The sequence below is a fragment of the Myotis nattereri genome (genome assembly GCF_964212035.1).
Source record: "Myotis nattereri genome assembly, chromosome: 16".
In the NCBI taxonomy this organism is placed as follows: domain Eukaryota; kingdom Metazoa; phylum Chordata; class Mammalia; order Chiroptera; family Vespertilionidae; genus Myotis; species Myotis nattereri.
This window is the reverse complement of record NC_138091.1, coordinates 45,140,640-45,161,802: the sequence shown is the minus strand read 5'-3', so window position 1 is coordinate 45,161,802 and position 21,163 is coordinate 45,140,640. Positions and strand designations below refer to the sequence as shown.

At 61.3% G+C, this 21,163-nt stretch overlaps 1 protein-coding gene across 1 annotated transcript; it reads right to left on the bottom strand.

The window, feature by feature from the left end:
- Positions 1-1,194: 1,194 nt before the first annotated feature.
- On the bottom strand, positions 1,195-18,061 carry COL1A1 (collagen type I alpha 1 chain; the record flags this gene model as incomplete). Its single annotated transcript, XM_081108964.1, has 49 exons — positions 1,195-2,662; positions 2,781-3,023; positions 3,292-3,482; positions 3,604-3,886; positions 3,978-4,085; positions 4,404-4,457; positions 4,769-4,876; positions 4,989-5,042; positions 5,451-5,558; positions 5,666-5,719; positions 5,832-5,939; positions 6,100-6,207; positions 6,294-6,455; positions 6,599-6,652; positions 6,769-6,822; positions 6,908-7,015; positions 7,249-7,302; positions 7,504-7,557; positions 7,709-7,816; positions 8,191-8,298; positions 8,570-8,668; positions 8,787-8,805; positions 9,200-9,253; positions 9,361-9,414; positions 9,523-9,576; positions 9,709-9,762; positions 10,370-10,429; positions 10,761-10,859; positions 11,197-11,250; positions 11,333-11,421; positions 11,570-11,623; positions 11,746-11,844; positions 11,944-11,988; positions 12,074-12,172; positions 12,431-12,484; positions 12,660-12,704; positions 12,820-12,873; positions 12,992-13,036; positions 13,124-13,177; positions 13,510-13,563; positions 13,681-13,734; positions 14,236-14,289; positions 14,448-14,501; positions 14,652-14,696; positions 14,949-15,017; positions 15,823-15,924; positions 16,142-16,176; positions 16,309-16,503; positions 17,971-18,061. The coding sequence occupies 49 exons, from the start codon at positions 18,059-18,061 to the stop codon at positions 2,516-2,518; spliced, it is 4,206 nt and encodes a 1,401-aa protein (XP_080965090.1). The 3' UTR covers positions 1,195-2,515.
- Positions 18,062-21,163: the final 3,102 nt, after the last annotated feature.

Genomic DNA, 21,163 nt, shown 5'->3' with positions numbered 1-21,163 from the left:
CTGATTGTGTTAGAAGTGCTGATGATGAATTATTCAAGGCCATAATGAATGGCCATGACTGCTTAATGAGGATCGCAGGCTTTTCCATCTTTCCAGAGGCCGGTGGGAGGAACACGGAAGTTTAGGCCTAAGACCTTGGGTGGGAGGTGGGGGCAACTGTAACGTCTCCAGGCCTCTGGGTGCCTGGTCTGCTCCGGACTTCGGGCTCTCTGGATCCTGTGTTCCCACTGACTGCACGCTGTCTCCCTTCCCCCTTGGGGGCCTCAGGGACTCAGGCAGGCAGGGGTGTGGGCAGCAGAGGGGAAGGGAAAAGGGAGAGAGGAAGAAGCAGGAGTAAGAGGCAAGGATTTTAAAAGGATAAGGAATGGGCAGGGGGCAGGGGCTGGGCAAAAGGACCTGTCCAGGCCACCCCACCCCCGGGGGGCCTCATGTCTTGGGGACATAGAAGGCCAAGAGGGATCCAGTCCATGCTCAGCGCGGTTGGGGCCTGTCGCCTTCCAGGTGGCACCTGCACGTGCCTTGTCTGCAGGTCTCCCAGGCCCCTGGGCAGCCTCCCCGCTCCTTCCCCTGGAGTCCCGGAGGATGAGCAGGACCCCAGGTCTCCCCACAGGTCTCTGCCAGGCGCAGGCACCCCCTTCACGTGCTGTGCCGCCAGCTGCTCCTTCGGAGGAGCTCAGCAAGGGCGAGGCGGGGCGGGGGGGCCACATTCCCCTCCGTGTTTGCCCAGGGAGAGGCCTTGCTGAGGGCTTCTAGGTACCCTCACCGGTCCCACCTCCATCACCTAGTCCCCCAGGGGCAGTGCCTTCTCATGTCCCCCCAACCCTGCAGGGTGCCCACAGCAGGGGAGAGGGCAGCAGAATGGATGGCTTTGATGGGAAAGTGGGCATGAGGCTCTGGAGGGAGTTGTGTGTGTGTGTGTGTGTGTGTGTGTGTGTGTGTGTTGCTGCACATGTACTATAAGGGGGGAGAGGGTTTTGGGGAGACTTGTAAGGAAGCTTGCCTGAGAAAGGGAAGAAAATAGGTTAAGGTATACGAACAGTAAGAGGGAAGAAGAGGGACCAAGGAGGGTGCTAGATGCGGGGAGGGGATGAAATGGGCAAGAAAAGGAAGGAGAGCCCCCTCCCCCCCCACCTCCCTCCCCACCCCCGACTCCAAGGAAGGAAATGAGGAGGCCACTGCACGTATGTTGGGTCATTTCCACATGCTTTATTCCAGCAATCAAAATAATTAAAAACATCTCAAATTATTATACACATACAAAATAGGTACAGAGTCTTTTGCTTCCTCCCACCCCAGGGGGAAAACTGCTTTGTGCTTTGGGGAATTTGTGCTCTGAAACCCAGGAGGACGAAGGACAGACTAGGAGAGAGGAGTGAGGCTGGGAGGAGCTGAGGAGGAGGGGGTTTCAGAGAAGAGAGGTCTGGAGAGAGAGGCCCGAGCAGGCGAGGGGGTGGGGAGAGAGGGCGAGGAGTGAGTGGCACACGCTCTCCCCTGTGGTAAGTAGCACCTTGAGAAAATTCACATGCGTCTCCATCCATGAGAGAAAAAAAAACACCAAAGAATTCAGAAGACTTGGAACAAAAAGGAACATTTGCTGGCCTGATGGTCAGGGTGGGGCATCTCCACTTCTATAGCACCAGTGATCCTCTCGCCACCCCACCCCATCACAGAGATGTAGCACCTTTGATATAAAACGGGGCGCCCCTCCCATCCTGCCCCCGTCCCGCCCCCACGCCGTTGCCCCGGTGACACATAGAGAGGTAGTCTTTCAGCAACACAGTTACACAAGGAACGGAGCAGTCTCTCCCATCAGCCCTGGCGCACGGGGACCGACACGTTTCCACTGTCGTGGCCCCTCCTGACTCTCCTTCAAAACAGGCGATGCAGGGCCTGTGGCCCCCCAGCACGCCCTCCTCAAAAACGAAGAGGGGAATGTGGCGAGGCCCGGGGACCTCAGATGGTGAAGCTTCTTTGGCAGTCTGAGAACCCCAGGTTCCCCCGGGGCTTGGGGGTGCGGGGTGAGGGAGGGCCACTCGGGTGTTTTAGCATTGCCTTTGGTTGCTGGGCAGACAATGCATGGTTTCCTGTGTCTTTGGGGGAGACTTAGTTTTGGGGAACAGTGGAGGGGAGGCCCCAAGAAGGCATGGAGAAAGGAGCAGAAAGGGCAGCGTTGGGGTATCATACGCCCAACGGGCAGAAAAGGACTTATCCCCACATGGGTCTTCAAGCAAGTGGACCAAGCTTCCTTTTTTAAAAAGTTATTTATTTATTCTTTTTTTTTTGGTTTTTTGGTAAGGTTGAATGTGGTTTTGGTTTTTGGTCATGTTCAGTTGGTCAAAGATAAAAACTAAGTTTGAGAGATGAATGCAAAGGAAAAAAAAATTTTCCAAAGTCCATGTGAAATTGGTTCCCATTTTTGACTTTTGGGGGGGGTTCAGTTTGGGTTGTTTGTCTGTTTCCGAGGTCAGGGGCCATGGGTTTGGGTGGGAGGGAGCCAGGTGGGGGTGGAGGGAGTTTACAGGAAGCAGACAGGGCCAACGTTCATGCCGAATTCCTGGTCTGGGGCGCCAATGTCCAAGGGGGCCACATCGATGATGGGCAGGCGGGAGGTCTTGGTGGTTTTGTATTCGATCACTGTCTTGCCCCAGGCTCCGGTGTGACTCTGGGCGGAGGGGAGACAATGGGAGAGGGGGCGTCACCGGTGGGAGTGGGGGGCAGGGAGCATGAGGGCCTGCCTGGAAAGCCACGGCCCAGAGAGGGGCCCTTCCCCGGGGACTCACCGTGCAGCCGTCGTAGGTGACAGTGTAGGTGAAACGGCTGTTGCCCTCGGACCGGAGCTCGATCTCGTTGGAGCCCTGGAGGAGCAGGGACTTCTTGAGGTTGCCTGTCTGCTGGTCCAGGTAGGCCACGCTGTTCTTGCAGTGGTAGGTGAGGTTCTGGGAGGCCTCGGTGGACATCAGGCGCAGGAAGGTCAGCTGGATGGCCACGTCGGCGGGGTCGGAGTCCTGGCCGCCATACTCGAACTGCAAGAGGCCGGGAGAGCGAAGAGAGAGTGAGTGGCCGTCCTGGAGCCTCTAGTCCTGGCCCCGTCCCCCTGGAGTCCTCGGACAGCATCGTGACCTCCCACCCTCTGTCTGAGCCGGTCTTAGGGGCCCAGGACCCCAGCTTTTCCCCCCGGCTCTGTCCGTCACACCCAGCAGAGACCTAGAGCACCCAGACCTTCGCTCACGCCCCTCCTGCGCCCCCCGCCCCCCATCTTGTGAGAGTGGCTCCGGGGTTCAGCTCACGCACCTGGAATCCGCCGGTCATGCTCTCGCCGAACCAGACGTGCTTCTTCTCCTTGGGGTTCTTGCTGATGTACCAGTTCTTCTGGGCCACGGTGGGCTGAGTGGGGTACACGCAGGTCTCGCCGGTCTCCATGTTGCAGAAGACCTTGATGGCGTCCAGGTTGCAGCCTTGGTTGGGGTCAATCCAGTATTCTCCTGCAATGGGGCAGGGCGAGGCGGAGTCAGGGGAGGCCTGGGAGGCAGGGCGCGCCTGGGCATGGAACCCCTCGGGGCAGGAGGGGGAGGATGGGCACGGGGTGGGCGGGCGTGTCCTCACCGCTCTTCCAGTCGGAGTGGCACATCTTGAGGTCGCGGCAGGTGCGGGCGGGGTTCTTGCGGCTGCCTTCGGGGCTCCGGATGTTCTCGATCTGCTGGCTCAGGCTCTTGAGGGTGGTGTCCACCTCGAGGTCACGGTCACGGACCACATTGGCATCATCGGCCCGGTAGTAGCGGCCACCATCGTGGGCCTTCTCTTGAGGCGGCTGGGGCATGAAGCTGAAGTCGAAACCGCCACTGGGAGGACCAGGGGGACCAGGGGGGCCGGGAGGGCCGGGGGGACCCTGCAAGGAAAGGGAAGAGAGTGGGGTTCTCTGGGGTTTGAGCATCTCAGGGCTGGAGGGCCACGAGCAGACAGGACGGGGAGCTACGTACAACAGGACCAGCATCACCAGTGCGACCACGAGGACCAGGGGGTCCGATGGGGCCGGCGAGACCGTTGAGACCGTCTTTGCCAGCAGCACCGGGAGAGCCGGGGGGACCCTGCAGAGGGGATGATGGTTAAAGACAGTCTGCCCGGAAGCACAGCACCGCCCCATGCTGGGGAGCAGCCCGCCACCCTCCCCGCCTGGCGCTCATCATTGCTCATTCCCTCCGCTGGGCCAGGAGCCCAGGGGGAGGAAGGAGCGGGCGGGGGATGCCCAAGGCTGGGGAGATGGCTTAGGACTCTGCTTCCCCTCCCCCAGCCCCGTCTCTGGACCCTTCTCCAGAGAGGTGAGGAGCGCCTGTGTCCCAGGCCAAGGGCCCTGACGTGAACCTGGACTTGGGGCCCAAGAAGAGGAGGTGGAAGGCGAGACTTACTCGGGGGCCAGCGGGACCAGAAGCTCCGGAGGGACCTTGCTCGCCAGGAGAGCCCTGAGGGAGACACAAAGGCGATGCAGGCCCGTTTCGGGTCAGTGCGGCCAGCAGCCTGCCCCACCCCACCAGTCAGGGAGTCTGCAGGCTGAGACCCCCCCACAGGCCTTCCATACACCCTTCGCCCTCTCAGAAGCGCCTTGGAAATGCCCACAAATGTTTGGATCCCAGCCCTCACTAGGGAGAAGTGAGCATGACTATCCAGAGGGGGAAATTGAGCCAAAGTGCCCCCCGCCCCCCATCACACAGCAAGTCCTGGGGAGAGGGTAAGAGAAGACTCAAGGGCAGTTGGGGCTGGGGGAGGTACTCACAGGAGGGCCAGGGGGACCCTGGAGGCCGGAGAAACCACGGTGACCCTTGATGCCTCTGTCACCCTGTTCGCCTGTCTCACCCTTGTCACCACGGGGGCCTTGGGGTCCCTAGAAGAGTGGAGGAGACAGGATGTCAGGAGGAAGGTCCGTGAGCACTGAGTGGGGTGCTGTCCACACCTGGACAGGGTTCTGAGGACACGAGGGCCAGGGCAGGACTTACAGCGGGGCCACGGGCGCCAGCGGGGCCGATGGGGCCGGCAGGACCAGCAGGACCCTGGGGAGAGCAGAGAGGGCATTAGATCCGGGCCCAGGAGGCCCCGGCTGAGGGCTGGCCCAGCACGAGCTGCTGTTGAAACCACTCCTTGGCCAGATCCCCCTTTCCTCCCATCCTTCCCACTGTGCCCCTCTCTCCCAAGCTCCAGAGGAAACTATGGAATTCAGGCTTTGTGTAAGCTGGGCAGTTAACTGGGGACAACTCCATCCTCGGAGGCAACGGGCACTGTGGGGAGGGGCCTCGAGGCTGAGCTGTGGCTGTTTTCTGGGGAGCCAAGGGCCTGGCCCCCTTGCAAGACCTCCAGTCCTCCCCCCGCCTGGCTGAGGTCAGATGTCCGCCTGCAGGACCCTAGCGGCCTGGAGCGTCCCGGCCTGACCCAAAGCAGCCAGCGGGAGCCCAGCTACTTACAGTCTCACCACGGTCGCCACTCTTGCCAGCAGGGCCGACTGGGCCAGGGGCACCAGGAGCGCCAGGAGCGCCTGGGGGTCCAGCAGGGCCGGTCTCACCACGGTCACCCTGGGAGGGGAGAGGAGCAGAGGCCGGGTCAGCCCCAGATGAAGGGCCCGGTGGGGCCGGGGGAGCAGCAGACGCGGCTGTGGCCCGGGTGGGCGCAGCCGTCTCACCTTGGGGCCAGGAGATCCATCTCGTCCGGGGGAGCCCTCAGCACCAGGTGATCCCTGCAGGGAGCGGGAGAGAGGTCGGCATCAGCCAGGGGGAGGGAGGCTCAGGCCAAGGCCCCCATGGCCCTGCGGTGGGCACTGGCATCGCACAGGGCTGGCAACTGCTTACCTCACGTCCAGACTCGCCAGGGGGTCCAGCCAATCCAGGGGGTCCCATGGGACCAGGGGGGCCACGTTCGCCACTGGAGCCAGAAGGACCTTGTTTGCCAGGTTCACCCTTAGGTAGAAGAAAGGGTCAGGCCAGAGACGGGGCGGGGGGGTCCTGAGAGCCCCCTGGTCAGCTAGCACATTAGTCTTGCTGGCTCCACCCCCCATCCTGCACCCTCCGAGTCCTATGACAGTTCCTCTCGGGTCCCCCAAGATGAGGGGGCACTCACAGAGGGGCCAGGAAGACCGGGGAAGCCTCGCTCTCCTCGCTGACCGGGCAGGCCGACCACACCACGCTGTCCAGCAATGCCTTGAGGTCCAGGGGTTCCGGGGGAGCCCTGTGGGAGGCAGACAGCGGTGAGGGGCCCTGCCGTGGCCAGGGACCACTCTCCCCCAGCCAGGCCCCTCCGGAGCGCGCACTTACAGCAGGTCCATCAGAGCCAGGGGATCCTTTCTCGCCAGCAGGGCCGGGGGGGCCAGGGGGACCGACTTCACCGGGACGTCCAGCGGGGCCGGTCTCACCACGGGGGCCTTTGCCGCCTTCTTTGCCAGCAGGGCCAGGAGGGCCAGGGGGTCCAGCATTTCCCTGGATGAGGAGAAGAGGGGCTGTCAGATTCCACCGGATTCCAGAGCATCCCTGGGGCCTCCATCAGGCCCAGGGCGCTCCTGACAGCCGGTGCCCCCCGCCCCGCCCCTCCCAGCAGCGGAGTCTCCACCGGGGATACTCACAGAGGGGCCGGGGGGACCCACGCGGCCAGCAGCACCAGGGAAACCAGTAGCACCCTAGCCGAGAGGACAAGGAAGAAGTCAGGGGGAGAAGGGCGCCCTTACCTGGCCCAGCCGTCCCTTCCTCCAAACCAGCCGGGGAGCCCAGCAGACACTCGGAGTGAGCTACTCACAGGGGGACCAGCGCTGCCGCGGGCACCTTTGGGTCCAGGAGCACCAACGTTACCCTGGAGGGGAGCACAGAGGCGTCAAGGCTGGGCCAGCCCGGGGTCCAGGCCTGTGGCAGCTCGGGGCCGAGGGCGGGATACTCACAATGGGGCCCGGGGGGCCGGCGGGGCCAGCGGGACCAGCGGGACCAGCATCGCCTTTAGCACCAGCATCACCGGGTTCGCCTTTAGCACCAGGCTGGCCATCAGCACCCTGGAGGAGGAGGAGGAGGAGGAGGGAGTTAGTGAGTAGAGGGGAGGGATATGGCAGTGTCACAGGTCAGCTGCTGGGCTGGGGCAGCGACTCGGGGCAGGAAGATACTTGAATGGGAGACATCCCAGCCCCTTCCCCCTCCCGACTCAGGACGCTGCTTCTGTCTTCATCCAGGCCCCCAAGGCCCCCGGTCCCAGTTGGTGAGAAGAAATGAAGGGAGTCTTGATACTCACAGGGGGGCCAGCGAAGCCAGCAGGGCCAGGGGGACCAGGCTCACCACGGTCTCCCTAGAAGACAAGGAGGCCGACTGGAGAGAGGCCCTGGCGTGGGGGAGGCGGGAGGGGCGCTGGAGGGACAGGCGAGGAGGAGGGGCCCTGAGGAGGTTCTCCAGGGGCCAGGGATGACAGCCGAGGTGGAGGAGGGCAGGAAGGGCTGGGGGACGGCGGAGGAGAGAAGGGCCAAGGGCGAGGCGTGCACTCTGTACTCACGGGGGCACCACGAGCTCCAGTGGGACCAGCAGGACCGCTAGGGCCTGTTTCACCCTGAAAGGGGGGGCAAGAGGCTCAGGGTCAGGGTCCTCCCTGCGCCCTCCCTCCCTCCAGATTCCCCGCCTTCAGGCTGTCAGCCCCGAGCCACGCCCAGGCTTGCTGGGAAAGCTGCGTTAGGGAAGCCGGTAAGGAGGCAGCCACTCACCTTGTCACCGGGGGCACCAGCAGGGCCAGGAGGACCGATGGGGCCAGTCAGACCTCGGACGCCATCTTTGCCAGGGGCACCGTCAGCACCTTTGGGACCAGCATCGCCCTAGAAACACGGGACAGCCTGAGACCTGCAGCGTGGAGCCGGGAGGCGGCCCAGCGTGTCTGGCTGGTGTCGGGGACCCCGCCCCAGCTCTGCCCTGCCCCCGCGCCCAGGACCCCACAAACGTTTCCGAGGAAAAGGTGCTTGCAGAGGGTAAGAGGCCCTGCCTTGTGTAGAGGGATGAACAAGGGAGTCCCCCATCCAGGAGAAAGCCCCACCTCTCGTTGCCAAGGTAACTCATGGGGAGAGAAGGGCCTGGACCACAGCTAGAGGATTCATCAGCAGAAAGGCCGGAGGGGACGATGGCAGGGAGGGGAGAGAGGGGCCGAGGGACCCAGAGTGGACAGAGGAGGGGAGCCACACGGGGCTGGACTTACTCTGTCACCCTTCGGGCCTGGAAGACCAGCTGCGCCTCGCTCACCAGGCATTCCCTGAAGGCCAGGGGCACCCTGGCTGCCGGGGGCTCCAGGGGCACCAGCATCACCCTAAATGGCAACCAAGAGGACTGGAGTGAGGCCTGGGCTTCCAGGATGACGTCATAGCCTTGAGCCCCTCTTAATGTCTCCCAGGCTTGGTTTCGAGGCCTGGGACAGGCATCCGCTGAGAGTAAAGGCTCACAGCCAGCACTTCAGGCTGCACCCTGGACCCCACCCCAGCAGGGTCCCCCACCCCTCCCTCACATCTAGGTGGCTTTGGTCACAGCCAGGTGTCCCCGGCCGCAGGAGGGGTGAGACCCCGTCCCTGTGCTGTCCTTACCTTAGCACCATCATTGCCAGGGGCACCATTGGATCCACGGGGACCAGCAGGGCCGGGGGGACCTTGCACACCACGCTCTCCAGGGAAACCTCTCTCGCCCTGGGAGGAGAGGAAGGGAGGGACTCATGATGGTGGCTCCAGAGGCAGCCAGCCCGGGGCGTCTGGATGGGAGCGGCAGAGGCTCTACTTACTCTTGCTCCAGAGGGGCCAGGGGCACCGAGGTCTCCAGGAGCACCCTGAGGGGGAGGGAGGGACAGACAGTGAGCAAAGGCCACGGGGCCTCAGCCCTAGAAAGCACCTGCCCTCCTGCCGGGGGGTGGCCCAGGCTCTGCGATGAGAGACCAGCGCCTTTGTGGCACTGAACTAGGATCACCCCTCTCCTCTCTGCGCCCCCAGCTTTGGGTTGAAGGAAAGTTCCAGCATCTCTAAGCAGAAGTCATGCAGACTAGCAGCCGAGCAGCTCCTTCTAGAGCGTGTCCTGCACAGGCGCAGCTGCCTGCTTCCCTCTGTGCTGCTCCCTTCATGGTGGGAAGTCCTGCCTGGTGTCTAACCATTATCCCTCCAGCTGCCGTGTCTAGTTAGCTCGGAGGCCGGCCCCTCCCTCTGTACTCCCTGCATCCTGCCTCTTACCTGTTCACCGGGTTTGCCTGCTTCACCGGGAGGACCAGCGGGGCCAGGGAGACCCTGGAGGTGGGAAATGGGGGAGGGGAGAGAAGGGGATTAGAATTCAGAAGAGAGCAAAGGGGAACTCCCAACCCGCTCCCAGCCCCCGGACAGCTGTGAGGCCTCACCTGGAATCCGGGGGAGCCAGCAGGGCCTTGTTCACCTCTCTCACCAGCGGGGCCCTGTCAGGGGAGAATGCGGTCAGAAAGGCCCAGGAGAGGCGCAGGTGTCGCCCCGCTGCTGCCCCCCTGCGCCCCGCCCCGCGCAGGCCTCCCTGCAGGGCCACTTACAGCAGGGCCAGGGGCTCCCTGGGCTCCAGCCTCTCCGTCTTTGCCAGCGGGACCCTGTGGGGGGAGAGCAAAGAAGAACTCAGGGTGGTGAGGTGGCTGGAGGCAGAGGGGCAGGTGGGCGGGCCTGGGGCTGGGGGCCCGGGGGCCCTAGTGATGGGCAGCGAGGAGGAAGGGTAAGATGCTTACCACAGCGCCAGGGGGTCCGGGAACACCTCGCTCTCCAGCTTTGCCGGGTTCTCCCTGGGGGGAAAGTCAGGGCTGAGGGGCTGCAGTGGGAGAGCAGGGCGTCCCAGGTCCCTCCTGTCCACTCGGAGTGGAATTTTTAAAGGGACTTTCCTATCCACCAGCTCCGGGCCCTGGGGAAATGCCTTTGTGGTCCCTTAGCCTCTCCCTCGGACACATGCCCCTTCTGGCTCATCTCTCCTCCCTCTCCCCTTCCTTCTCCCCGTCATATGCCTGTGGTGACCTGAGCTGCAAAGGGCTTTCATCTCTTCTGATATCTCCTTTCAAACCTCAAAGAACCCCCAAGATTTGGGGGTAACTATTATATAAAGGGACTACCCCATCTCCGTGTGTGTATGGGGGAGAGGGTGCAGATCCCAATATTTATTTCCAGGGATAGGGCCATGGTAGTGGTGTCAGGAGAGGTCTTTCATTTTATGAATAGGGAGACTGGGGTCCAGAGAGGGGCCGTGAGTGGCCTGAGGCCACACAGCAAATCAGCAGCAGAGCTGGGCCCAGAAACCAGGACTCTCGCCTCCCCGTGTGTCTGTCCCCGGCTCTGTGATGCTCCTCCCTGAATACTCACAGCAGCACCTTTAGGTCCAGGGAATCCCATCACACCAGCCTGACCACGGGCACCAGGGGGGCCTGGAGGTCCGGGGCGACCATCTTGACCAGCGGGACCCTGGGAATGGAAGTCACAAAAGCCGAGGTGAGAACGGGGGGTGGGGGGGGGGGCTCAGGAGAGGGGAAGGGGGCCCAGGGAGGAGTGATACTCACAGTGGGGCCAGTTTTGCCATCAGGACCGGGGCTGCCAGGGCTGCCAGTCAGACCCTAAGGGAGCAGAGGTGTGAGTGGTGAGGGAGAGGGTGCGGAGGGGCGGGGAGGACAGTGGAAGCTGGGGCGGGGGCACTCCAGATCGCAGGTCCGTGGTCCTGCCCCAGAGCACCTCATCCCCGAGCCAACACGGGACAGGCAGGGGCCGGGCCAGGCTGGGCAGAGGGCTGGGGTCTCACCTTGGCACCAGGCAGACCAGCTTCACCGGGGCGACCAGCTTCACCAGGAGAGCCTTTGGGGCCAGCGGGGCCAGGAGAACCGCGTTCGCCAGCGGGGCCCTGGTTGGGGGGGTCACAGGAACAATTAGGGTCTCAGGCCTGGGCCTCTTTCCCAGGGGCCAGCATCTTCTTCCTCCCAGGGAGATGGGGGGTTTGGGGGGCATTGTTGGAGGTGGGAAGGCCAAGGTGAGGCCGAGTGTGGAGAGAGAAGCCTGTAGCCACAGCATGGGGCACAAGGGCTGGGCAGCGTGCGTGAGTGCGTGTGCATGTGCGTGTGCGTGTGCGTGTGCGTGCGTGTGCGCGTGCGTGCGTGTGTGGTGGGGGTGACTACATCTGAAAAAGGGAAGTAAAGGGCAGGGGGCAGCAGGGGCAGCCTCCAGCCACGAAGAGAGGTTACCTTGGGGCCAGCAACGCCATCTGCACCAGGGAAACCGCGGCTACCGGGTCCACCCTGCAGGAGGAGAGGAGGTCAGTGAGCTCAGACTTGGGGCGCCGGCTGGGCTGGCACTGGGGACAGAGGAGGGGGCTCTTACACGCTCGCCAGGGGGTCCGGGCAGGCCGGCAGGTCCGGGTTCACCTCGGGCTCCTCGCTTTCCTTCCTCTCCAGCAGGGCCAGGGGGTCCTTGAATACCAGTGGGGCCCTGGAGACAGCAGAGAGGAGAGGACAGCCTGTAGTGAGGGGCCTCCGGGCGCCCGCTCCCCGCTGGCTGAGGCTGGGCCTCCCTGCATCTCCTCCCAGGCGGACGGGGCTGAGCTGCAGGGGGACTTACGGGCTCTCCCTTGGCGCCAGTGTCTCCTTTGTTTCCGGGGGCACCAGGTTCACCCTGTGTGTGGGAAGAGAAGAGGATGAGCCATAAGATGGGGTGCTCAGTTGGCCTTGACCCCCAGACAAGGGCCACACTGGAGCCAGTGCGGAATGGGGCAGAAGTAAGAGAGTAGCACTTACGCTGTTACCCTTGGGGCCAGGGGCACCGCTGGGGCCCTGGGGTCCAGAGGGGCCTCGGGCACCAGGGAAGCCAGGAGCACCAGCAATACCAGGAGCGCCCTGCAGGGGGCAGAACAAGTTGAGTCAAGTTGAGTGAAGGGCACAGGGCAGGTGGGAGGTGGGCACCAGGGGCAGCTCTGAAACCTGCAGGACACTTACGTTGGCACCTTTAGCACCAGGCTGTCCATCAGCACCAGGGTTTCCCTGTGGCACAGAAAGAGGCGGGTGAGTGACAGTCAAGGACTCTGAGTTGGGGAGGGGCATGGGGCACCGAGGAAGCAGTACTTACAGCAGGGCCAGCAGCACCAGCAGGGCCAGGGGGGCCGGGTTCACCACGCACACCCTGGGGACCTTCAGAGCCTCGGGATCCTTGGGGACCAGCTTCACCCTGGATGGGAAGAAAGGACATGTCAGGAGCCACCCTGGTAGCCCAATCTCACCTTTGAAAGGTGGGGCGTGGGGGGTGGGGGTGAAGGGTAGGGACAGGAGACCAAGAGTCAGGACTCCAAGATCAGAGAAAGGGACCCCAGGACAAAGGTGTTGGGGAGTGGACTTCTCTCTTGCCACTCTGGGTCCCTCTGGTTTGGGGAGCAAGGAGACACCTTGGCCCCTGGGAGCCATGCTCAGAGGAGGGCAGGGGTCTCACCTTAGCACCAACAGCACCAGGGAATCCAGGAGGGCCAGCAGGACCAGTGGGACCCTGTGAATGAAAAGGAGATGTTAGCAAGAAGGAAAGTGGCAGCTGCCAGTCACACCCTGGGACAGAAGAGGTCTTGGGGTTCAGACCAACATGGCCCATCTCCAGTGTTATCCCCAAGAGCTCACACTGAGACCCTGCCCACTCCCAGGCGCTGAGGTCTAGGGGCCACACTTACAGGGGGTCCAGCAGCACCAGTAGCACCATCGTTTCCACGAGCACCCTACAGGGGAGGGAGGAAGCCTCGGTTACATCCACTGAGCATTGGCCAGTCCTTGTAGCTCCTGGGGGGCTCCTTCCAGAGCTCAGGGATCCCCCGAGGGACCAGGAGTACTTACAGCAGGGCCAGGGGCTCCAGGGCGACCTCTCTCACCAGGCAGACCACGGGGGCCCTGGCAACAAAACCAAGAAAAACCAAGTGAGATGGGGGGCACACCCATTTCCCTCAAGCTCCCATTGTGACCCGTACACCCTGCTCCCTCTCTTCCTTCTAGAACTGGACACACTCACCATCTGACCAGGGACTCCATTTTCACCAGGGCTACCAGGCTCACCCTATAGAGCAGAGAACAGAATTAGGCATTGGTTCAGGGTGGGACTGGGCGGGAGGTGAAGGACCATGACATTCAGACAGCCTCTTACCTTGGGACCAGCGGGACCAGCATCTCCCTTGGCACCATCCAAACCACTGAAACCCTAAGATAGAAAGGAGGGGGCAGGTAAGACTCTGTGGAGGGGGAGGGTCACCTTGACACCCACCCAGACCTGAGAAGGAGCCTCGGGAGCTCACCACAGACATTGCCCTGTCTCTGAGCTAGACTCAACCCAACTGGCCCAAGATCTCATCCAATCCCCTTCTCAGAATTTCTTTCCCAATGGATGTAAGTTCCTTTGGATGTCTACTCTCTGTCCCTTGAGACTTCTGTGGCTGCCTCCCACCATGACACACACCAGGGACCTTTGGGGAGGGGGTTGGAATGGTGGGATGCTGGGACTTTGGGAGCTTAGACGACTCATAGCGGACTCACTCTGTGTCCCTTCATTCCAGGGAGACCAGCTGTTCCGGGCAATCCCCGAGCACCCTGGAAGGAAAAGAAAAGAAAGGCAGGGCCATTAGAAGACACCACCACTCCGGACACAGATCCCAATCGAAGCCCAAATACAGGAGAGCTGGGGGCTGGCCACACTGTCTTGCTCACCTGAGGTCCAGGAGGCCCACGCTCGCCAGGACGACCAGGCTTTCCAGCTTCACCCTGAGAGGGAGAGAAAAGGCCGTCATGCCCATGTCCCTGGGCTGGAAACGTGTGGAGGGTCTGAATCTTCTTGGGATTGTTGAAGGTCAGGCTTAGGGGCGTAGCGCTTTATCTTTGAATTTAGACTGCAATCTAAATCTACCATGAAACCCTTGTTTGGTGAATTTTAATTTCCTCCAAAGGAATTTGTTTATTTCTGTCACCAGCATTTTAATCTCATCAGATGGAAAGCAGACCTGAGGTGCCCAAAGCAATGAAGCTTAAGGAAGTCACTTGCCCTGAGGGGCAGGGGTGGGATTTGCTTACAGTGGAGAGAAAGGAGAAACATCCCACAAAGGGTGAAGATCATTGTTGAAGGGCAGTCCTGTGCATCAGGGTGAACGTCCCCCTTTTCTCTGGGTATTACCCCCAAAGGCGGTGGGGCACTGGCTGGGGAGTATAGGGCCTTAGCTCAGAGAGGCAGTAAGGGTCAGGTGGTGTCTTCTCATGGTGGCCACTTACATCATCTCCGTTCTTGCCAGGGGGGCCAGGAGGACCACGGGGACCCATGGGACCCTAGAGGAGATAGGAAAAAAGGGGGTTACCATTACCAGGATAAGGAAAAAGGGAGGGAAAGGAGGCAAGGAAGACTCCAGATGGGAATGGAGAATCCATGTATTTGCAGAGGGAGGTGTATTTGTACACGGAGGACAAGTTGGGGAGGGGGCACTTACTGAAGCGCCAGGCTCGCCGGGCTCACCAGGGGGGCCTTGGAAACCTTGGGGACCCTGGAGGACAAGGAGAGAGGGGTGGGGTTAGAAGGGCAGGTTCCGGCCAACCTTTTCCCATCTCACCAAGAGATCCCAATCCTTCATCCCAATCCTCCCGCTAAAAGCCCAAAGCTCAAGATGGTGTGTGAAGATACCCCGGATACTCACAGGTGAGCCAGGGGGGCCAGGGAGACCACGAGGACCAGAAGGACCCTACAGAAGAAGGAAAGGAGGCGCTGATGACATCTCTGTGGGAAGGTGCAACAAGGGTGTAGTCTTGCTGTCTCCCATGGGTTCCTCTTGGGACCACCCAGTTGCCTTGCATTCTCTCTGGGCTCTGAGGTCCCAGTGGTCATCTTGACCCTCCTAGGTTATCTCTGCCACCCCCTATGCCATCACTGGCTCATCTTGTGTGGATGCCCATCGGCTCTTCTTCTGTCATCTGTACTCCCCCTGGTGGCTCACCATGGGACCGGGCACGGAAACTCCAGCGGATTTCTCGTCATAGCCATAAGACATCTGGGGAGCAAAGTTCTAAGGGAAAAAACCAGAGAGAGAGTATGAGAAAGTGGGGTCGGGACAGTGAGTTGAAAGGCAGGAGACGGCACCAATAATGGGACAGACATCATGTGCCTGCCGATGGGATGCACGGAGCAGGACAACATCACGTGTGAGATCATCCTGCCAAAAACCCATCGTGGAATCTGGTCATGAAGATGCAGCCGACCAACCCAAACTAAGGGACAGTTTACCAAACAAATGGGCTCTTCAGAAAAGCTCAGTGTCATGAAAGACAAAAAAAAAAAAAAAAAAGAAGAAGAAGTCGTCTGAGGAATGTTCCCGATGAAAGGAAAACTAACGAGACATAACAATAAAATGCAATTCATGATCCTGGATTGGATCCTGGAATTGGAAAAAATAATGCTGTAGAATAGGACACGGGTGACATTTGAATAGGGGCGGTATATTAAGTATAGTATTGCATCACTGTTAAATTTCCAAAATGTAATCATTGTGCAATGGGCCTGTACGAAAATGTTCTCCCCCCCCCCCCCCCCAAGAAATAACCACTAATGAATTTAGGAACAAAGGGACATACTACCAGCAACTCACTCCCAAACGCTCCAGAAAGAAAAAGAACCATAATTATATGTGTATATAGACAGAGACTAATAAAGCGAATGGGACACACTGAGCAGGGTATATGAGAGTTCTTGGCACTGTTCTGGAAGCTTTTCTTTTAAGTTTGAAGTTATTTCAAAATATAAAGACTGCCATCTGCCAAAACAAAACCAAAAACCGGGGGTGGGGAGGGAGGAGAGGGGCACTCGCCACTTACTCCTCCGAGGCCAGGGGGTCCAGGAGGTCCGGGGGGCCCGGGGGGGCCGGGAAGGCCAGGCTGTCCAGGGATGCCATCTCGGCCAGGGGGGCCTGCGGGTCCCTGGAGCGGGAGAGGGCAGGCGGGTGAGCAGAGGCCAGGAGCCACGCCCACCGCCAGCCCTCCACTGCCCAAAGCGCCACGCTTCTTACCCTCGGGCCTCGGGGGCCGGTGTCTCCTTTGGGTCCCTTTGGGGTTGGGAGAGAAGAAACTGGGTTAGAGAAGGGAGGGCCATGGGGAGCCAGGGGAGGGGTGGCGCAAGTCGAGGGCAGAGAATTACCTCGACTCCTGCGGTTTCTAGATCCGTAGGCGACACTAGGGGGAGAAGAAGCGCGGGTTAGAGGCAGGGTTTGCTCGGGCGCACCGGCCGCAAAGACCTCCAAGGCTTGGGCCGGGGCCGCTCCCCCGCCCTCCCCAGCCCCAGCCCCAGGCGCAGAGGAGCCCTACCCTCGCCGTCGGGGCAGACCGGGCAGCACTCGCCCGGGGGGACTACGGCGCCGGGGCAGTTCTTGGTGTCCTCGCAGATCACGTCATCGCACAACACGTTGCCATTGTCGCAGACGCAGATCTGACAGACCTCGGGTTTCCATACTTCTCGGTCGTGGTACCTGATGCCGTTCTGTACGCAGGTGACTGGTGGGACTGCGGCGAGACGGGGGGCGCGGGGCCGTCAGCCCCCGCCGCCGAGCTCCAGGGATCCCAGCCCTCCCCGCCGTCCCCTCCGTCTTGGAGACATATTTAGATTTTCCGTTTCCCGCCTCCTCCCCCCCCCCCTCCTCTCCCCAAATCCTTAAAAGCTCATAAGCTCATCTGCTCCTCATCAGCGCCAGTGACAGCGCCGAGGCGCCTCGCCAGAGCCGCTATAACTCTTTCCAGTTCTCAGGAATTTAAACAAAGCTTTAGGCGGGGGTTGCGTCCAACTCCGACCTCAGCCCATTGGTGCTGAGGCCAAGGGAAATAAAAAGCCATTGGGTTGGGGGGCGGGGAGGGGAGGGGGAATAGGAGGGGCCCCATCCCGAGGGCAGGCTGGTGGGGAGGGGTCTGGATGGCGCCCGGAGGAGAGGGGGGTGGGGGTGGGAGGAGAGATGGGAGGTTCAGCCCCCATTCCTCCAGATTCCCCAGGCAGGTGGGATGGCGTGGGCGGGGCTACGAGGATGGGGCGGGGCTGGTTGGCGCGGGGTCCCGCCCAGAGACTTGAAATATACCCCCAGAGTTGGATACGCCCAAACCTCCAGCGCCCATACGTATCCAAAACCTTCTCTCTGGGACAACCCCCGTTTCCCAAAGCCAGCCAGTGCTTCTGGGTCACCCCGCAGCCAAAGCACCCACAAGTCCGCAAGGAGTGATGTAGTTAACCCGGCCACCGCACCAGCGTCTACCCAGACGGCCACTAGGTGGCGGCAGCACTAAACAATTTCCCTGGATCGGACGCTTCTTTAGAGTCAGGGGCCACCCCGCGGCCAGCTTTATTTTCTAGGTCTAGAGGTGGGGTTCACCCTCCGCAATAACCCCCGCTCCCCGCTCCAGCTCCTGCGCGGGGAAGCGCGGGACAGGGAGGAACGGTTCTCAATCTTGATCAGCAGAGGGCGCAAGGACCCCCGCCCTGCCCAGTCCTCTCCCAAGTTTCTCATCCTCCAACCCGCCCACTCTCTGCGCCCCCTCCCCCCGCGGCCCAGCACCCCCGCGGCCCCAGCAACACTGTCTAGCCTGCAGAGGGCAAACAATCTTTCCCTATGAATCATCCCACAGCCTTCCTGATGGTTTTTACGTCTTGGGCTCCAAATGCCTAGCTCGGCGCCCCCATCCCATCTTCGACGTACTCTCCCCGCGTCCCGCGCTCAGTCCCCCTTTTCCCCGGCGGTACCCCACCGTGCGCGCTCAGGACCCCCGCCTGTGCTAACGCAAGTGGCGCTCCATCCTCCACTCCCGCTCCCGGGGGCGTTCATCCCCACCCTCCCCACCCAGGGTGCCAGAGAAGCGCCCTCCGCACCCCCCTTCCATCACCGAGTCCCCGGAGCACCCCGAGTCTCCGTTTCAGTGGCGGACTCCCGGGGCCGGGCGCAGGTTGCGACACCAAGTAGCCCGGACTCTGCAAGGTTTGGGACTTACTGTCTTCTTCTTGGCCCCCCTCTTGGCCGTGCGTCAGGAGGGCGGTGGCCGCTAAGAGGAGCAGGAGCCGGAGGTCCACAAAGCTGAACATGTCTAGACCCTAGACATGTAGACTCTTTGCGGCTGGGGTGGGGGTTAGCGTCCGCTCATGCGTGGCCTCACAGTCCGCGTGCCTCCTGCTCCGACCCCGAGGAGAAACTCCCGTCTGCTCCGACCGGTGGCCCGGGCCCCTTTTATACCATCCCGACGGCGAGTGGGGAGGAACCCGGCCCCTAGGAGAGGGGGAGCCGGCCGCCCGTCCCCCAGCCAATCACAGCCGCCTGGCCCGGCCCCCAATTTGGGAGTTGGAACGGAGAGGAGGAGGAGGAGGAGGAGGGAAGAGAAGGGGAGTCCACCGCACATCTCCCCCCTTCGCAGCTCTGCCTCCCCAGCCCCCCAAGCCAGCCCCGGCTAGAGATGCTACTGCTGGGGTGCGGCTAGGTCCTCAATGTAGTGTAGGCTAAAGAGTGGGCAGGGGAGCCCCTTCCGCTTTCTTCCTGGGACCCCCAATCTGGAAGAACTGGAATTGGAGAGCAGGGTGGAGAGCCTCCCAAAGGTGGAAGGATTGGGGGTGGTTGGGAGAGGGTCCTCCTGGCCATGCCTTACGAACCCCCCATCCCAGCCGTGGCAAGAGCAAAGGGATGGGTATGAAGAGGCCGGCTGGGACCCCCCTAAAACAAGAGAACTCGAGAATTAAAAAGATGTGCCTGTTTAGGGGTGTCTTCTGGTGTGGCTTGGGTATGGAGCTTAGGAATATTTGGGGAACACGTTAGAGACGCCTTTATAGACATTAAGAATCAGCTACTCGGAGGGATGCTGGCGAGAGGGGTCTTTCGAGGATGTTGGTCCTTCTACCATGCCCGCAGCTCCCAGACTCAAGCACGCGCTCCCAGACCCCAGGCACAGTGAGAGAGATGGGGTGGGGAGGCCGAGGCCCTGGGTGAGAAATTGGACTTGGTGGTCTCTTCAGAGAGAAGCTTTGGTGCTGAGTGAGGGGGCAACACGGTTTGGGTGGGCAATTGCCGGGACCCTTCCAGCCCAGGGGGGTGAGTTTACATTGGGAAAGGCTGTGGCGACTGGTGGCTTAGGAAAGCGCCCTGGGCTAGGGTCTGCTGTGGCCCTGGCCGGGGGGCAGCACAGGGAAGCAGGAGGGAACACAGGGGGAGGCCACCTCCCTGGAGACAGGGCGCTCCTGTGGGAGCTGCACAGAGTCCTGTCCCTGGTTGTACCTGGCCTGAGGGTTGGGGCACAGCGGAAAATGTGGGAGTCTGGGGGAGATGTGTATTTGGGGGTTTGGGGTGAAATTGCAGGGGGGGGGTGAGTAACCGTATTTTACAGGCTGTTTCCCACGTCCAACGTCTTTCCTGAAAACCTAGGGCATTGCTCTCTGCCTCTCGCACCAGGAGAGGATCACCTGGGCACCCTGAGAGGATGTGGGGACCCCAAGAACAACAGGCTATATTTGGGGACGGTACCTCTAGAAGACAGTGTCCTTTCTTCTCCATGTCCCCACCTCCCAGCAGTGTTCCATCCCAACCCCAACCCTGTCCAGGTCCTGGTCCTGCCAGAATCTGTGGGCCCAGGAGAAGGCAACGGGGGTCCCATTGCAATGTCCATCAATTCCTATCCTTTCCCAGAGCTCCCCGCCCCCATCACTCCAGAGCTGCAAACGTGGAAGCGGGGAGTCCCTCCTCCCCCAAACCATCCAAGATTCCTTTGCCTCCCCCCCCCCCGCCCCTTTCCACGCCCTCCCCCAGCTGGTTTTGTGCAACGAAGGCAAAGGGAAAAAAAAGACCAGGGGAAGAGAAGGGGAGGGAGCCACGTAGGCCGTGGGCAGCCAGGATGAGCGGTGCGGGTGGGGCTGTGGAGGGGACGGCAGGGGCTATAATTAAAGGGAAAATATAGAGTTTCCAGAGAGGCAGGCTGGAGACGGCAATGGCGGGCGGGACCTTCATCAATTATCCCCACCATGTGGCACCAACTGTGGCCCAGGATCTGCCCCCGCCTAGTGCCAGCGACTGCAGGGCAGGACCAGGGGGCTGAGGTGCTGAGATGGCAGTTCCTTTAACCTCCAGTGTGGGGTGTGGGCAAGCGGTGCCCCGCAGCAGAGTGTGAGGGTCTCGTTCCTCAGGAAGGTCAACCCTGTAGACTGGTCATCTGGGGCAGGGTGTCACAGGCTTGGGGTGACAACTGGTGTTACCTGGCCACCTCCCTGCTTGCTGAGTGTTCTCCACCAGAAGGCCTGGTGCCTACAGCCCCCTCCCCACATGCTCCCCTGTCCAGGCTGTCCCACCCCCTCCACCCCCCTTAAAAAGAGATGACGCCTCAGAGATGTGGCTTGGAAGTTGCTACATTGTGGGCCTGGAGTTCTGAAGAGCTTCCAGGGACCCCTGGGGGTGTGGGTGCATGTGACAGCCACCCAGCCACTGCCCCACTGGCCAATGTCAGACTCCCACCCCAGGGGCTCCAGGCAGAGGGCTCCTGAGCATCCTTTACACGTGGCACAGAGCTGAGGCCCAGGGCCTTCTCTGCCACTTTTTGACTTGAAACGCTTGGCGGGTGCCCAGCCCGAAGATGTGTCTTTAATTTCTGCAGCATGACAGCGAGAGGAAGAATGTGCTTGGGGTCTCCTCCCAGCCTGGCTGGGCCTCCTTGGCCAGGACTGAGGGCTTGAGACTGGGGAGAGGGAAGGGGGAGGGAACTGGGGCTGGAGAGGGGAGGAGACGCCACCTCATCTTTAGGAAACTCTGAAGCTCTGGCTTCTGGTGGAATGTAAGACTTTGTCCGGCATTTGGAGCTGGGGGGGGGGGGGGGCGGGGAGCGAAAGCCAACGTCTCCTTCCCCCACGTCCAAGAAATGGTAAAGTCATCAGCACTTAGGGGGAAAAATTCCTCAAGCAGAAAAACAGAAAGAGGAAAATGCTGAGCTCTGAGTTCACTCTCTCTCCAAATTTCCCCAAGTGCCCTCTCTCCACAAGGTGGGGGGCAGGCCTGTGCTCCCCAACTCCCCATCCCTCTGGAGCCCCCCAAGCCCCCAGCTTGGACTCCGAGGTGTGGGACGAGGGAGAAGAGGCAGCCCAGGTGTTGGTGCACCTGGTGAGCAGGTGGCCAGCCTTTTCCAGCTGCTGTGGTTCCCGAGGTTCTGTTGCCCCCCT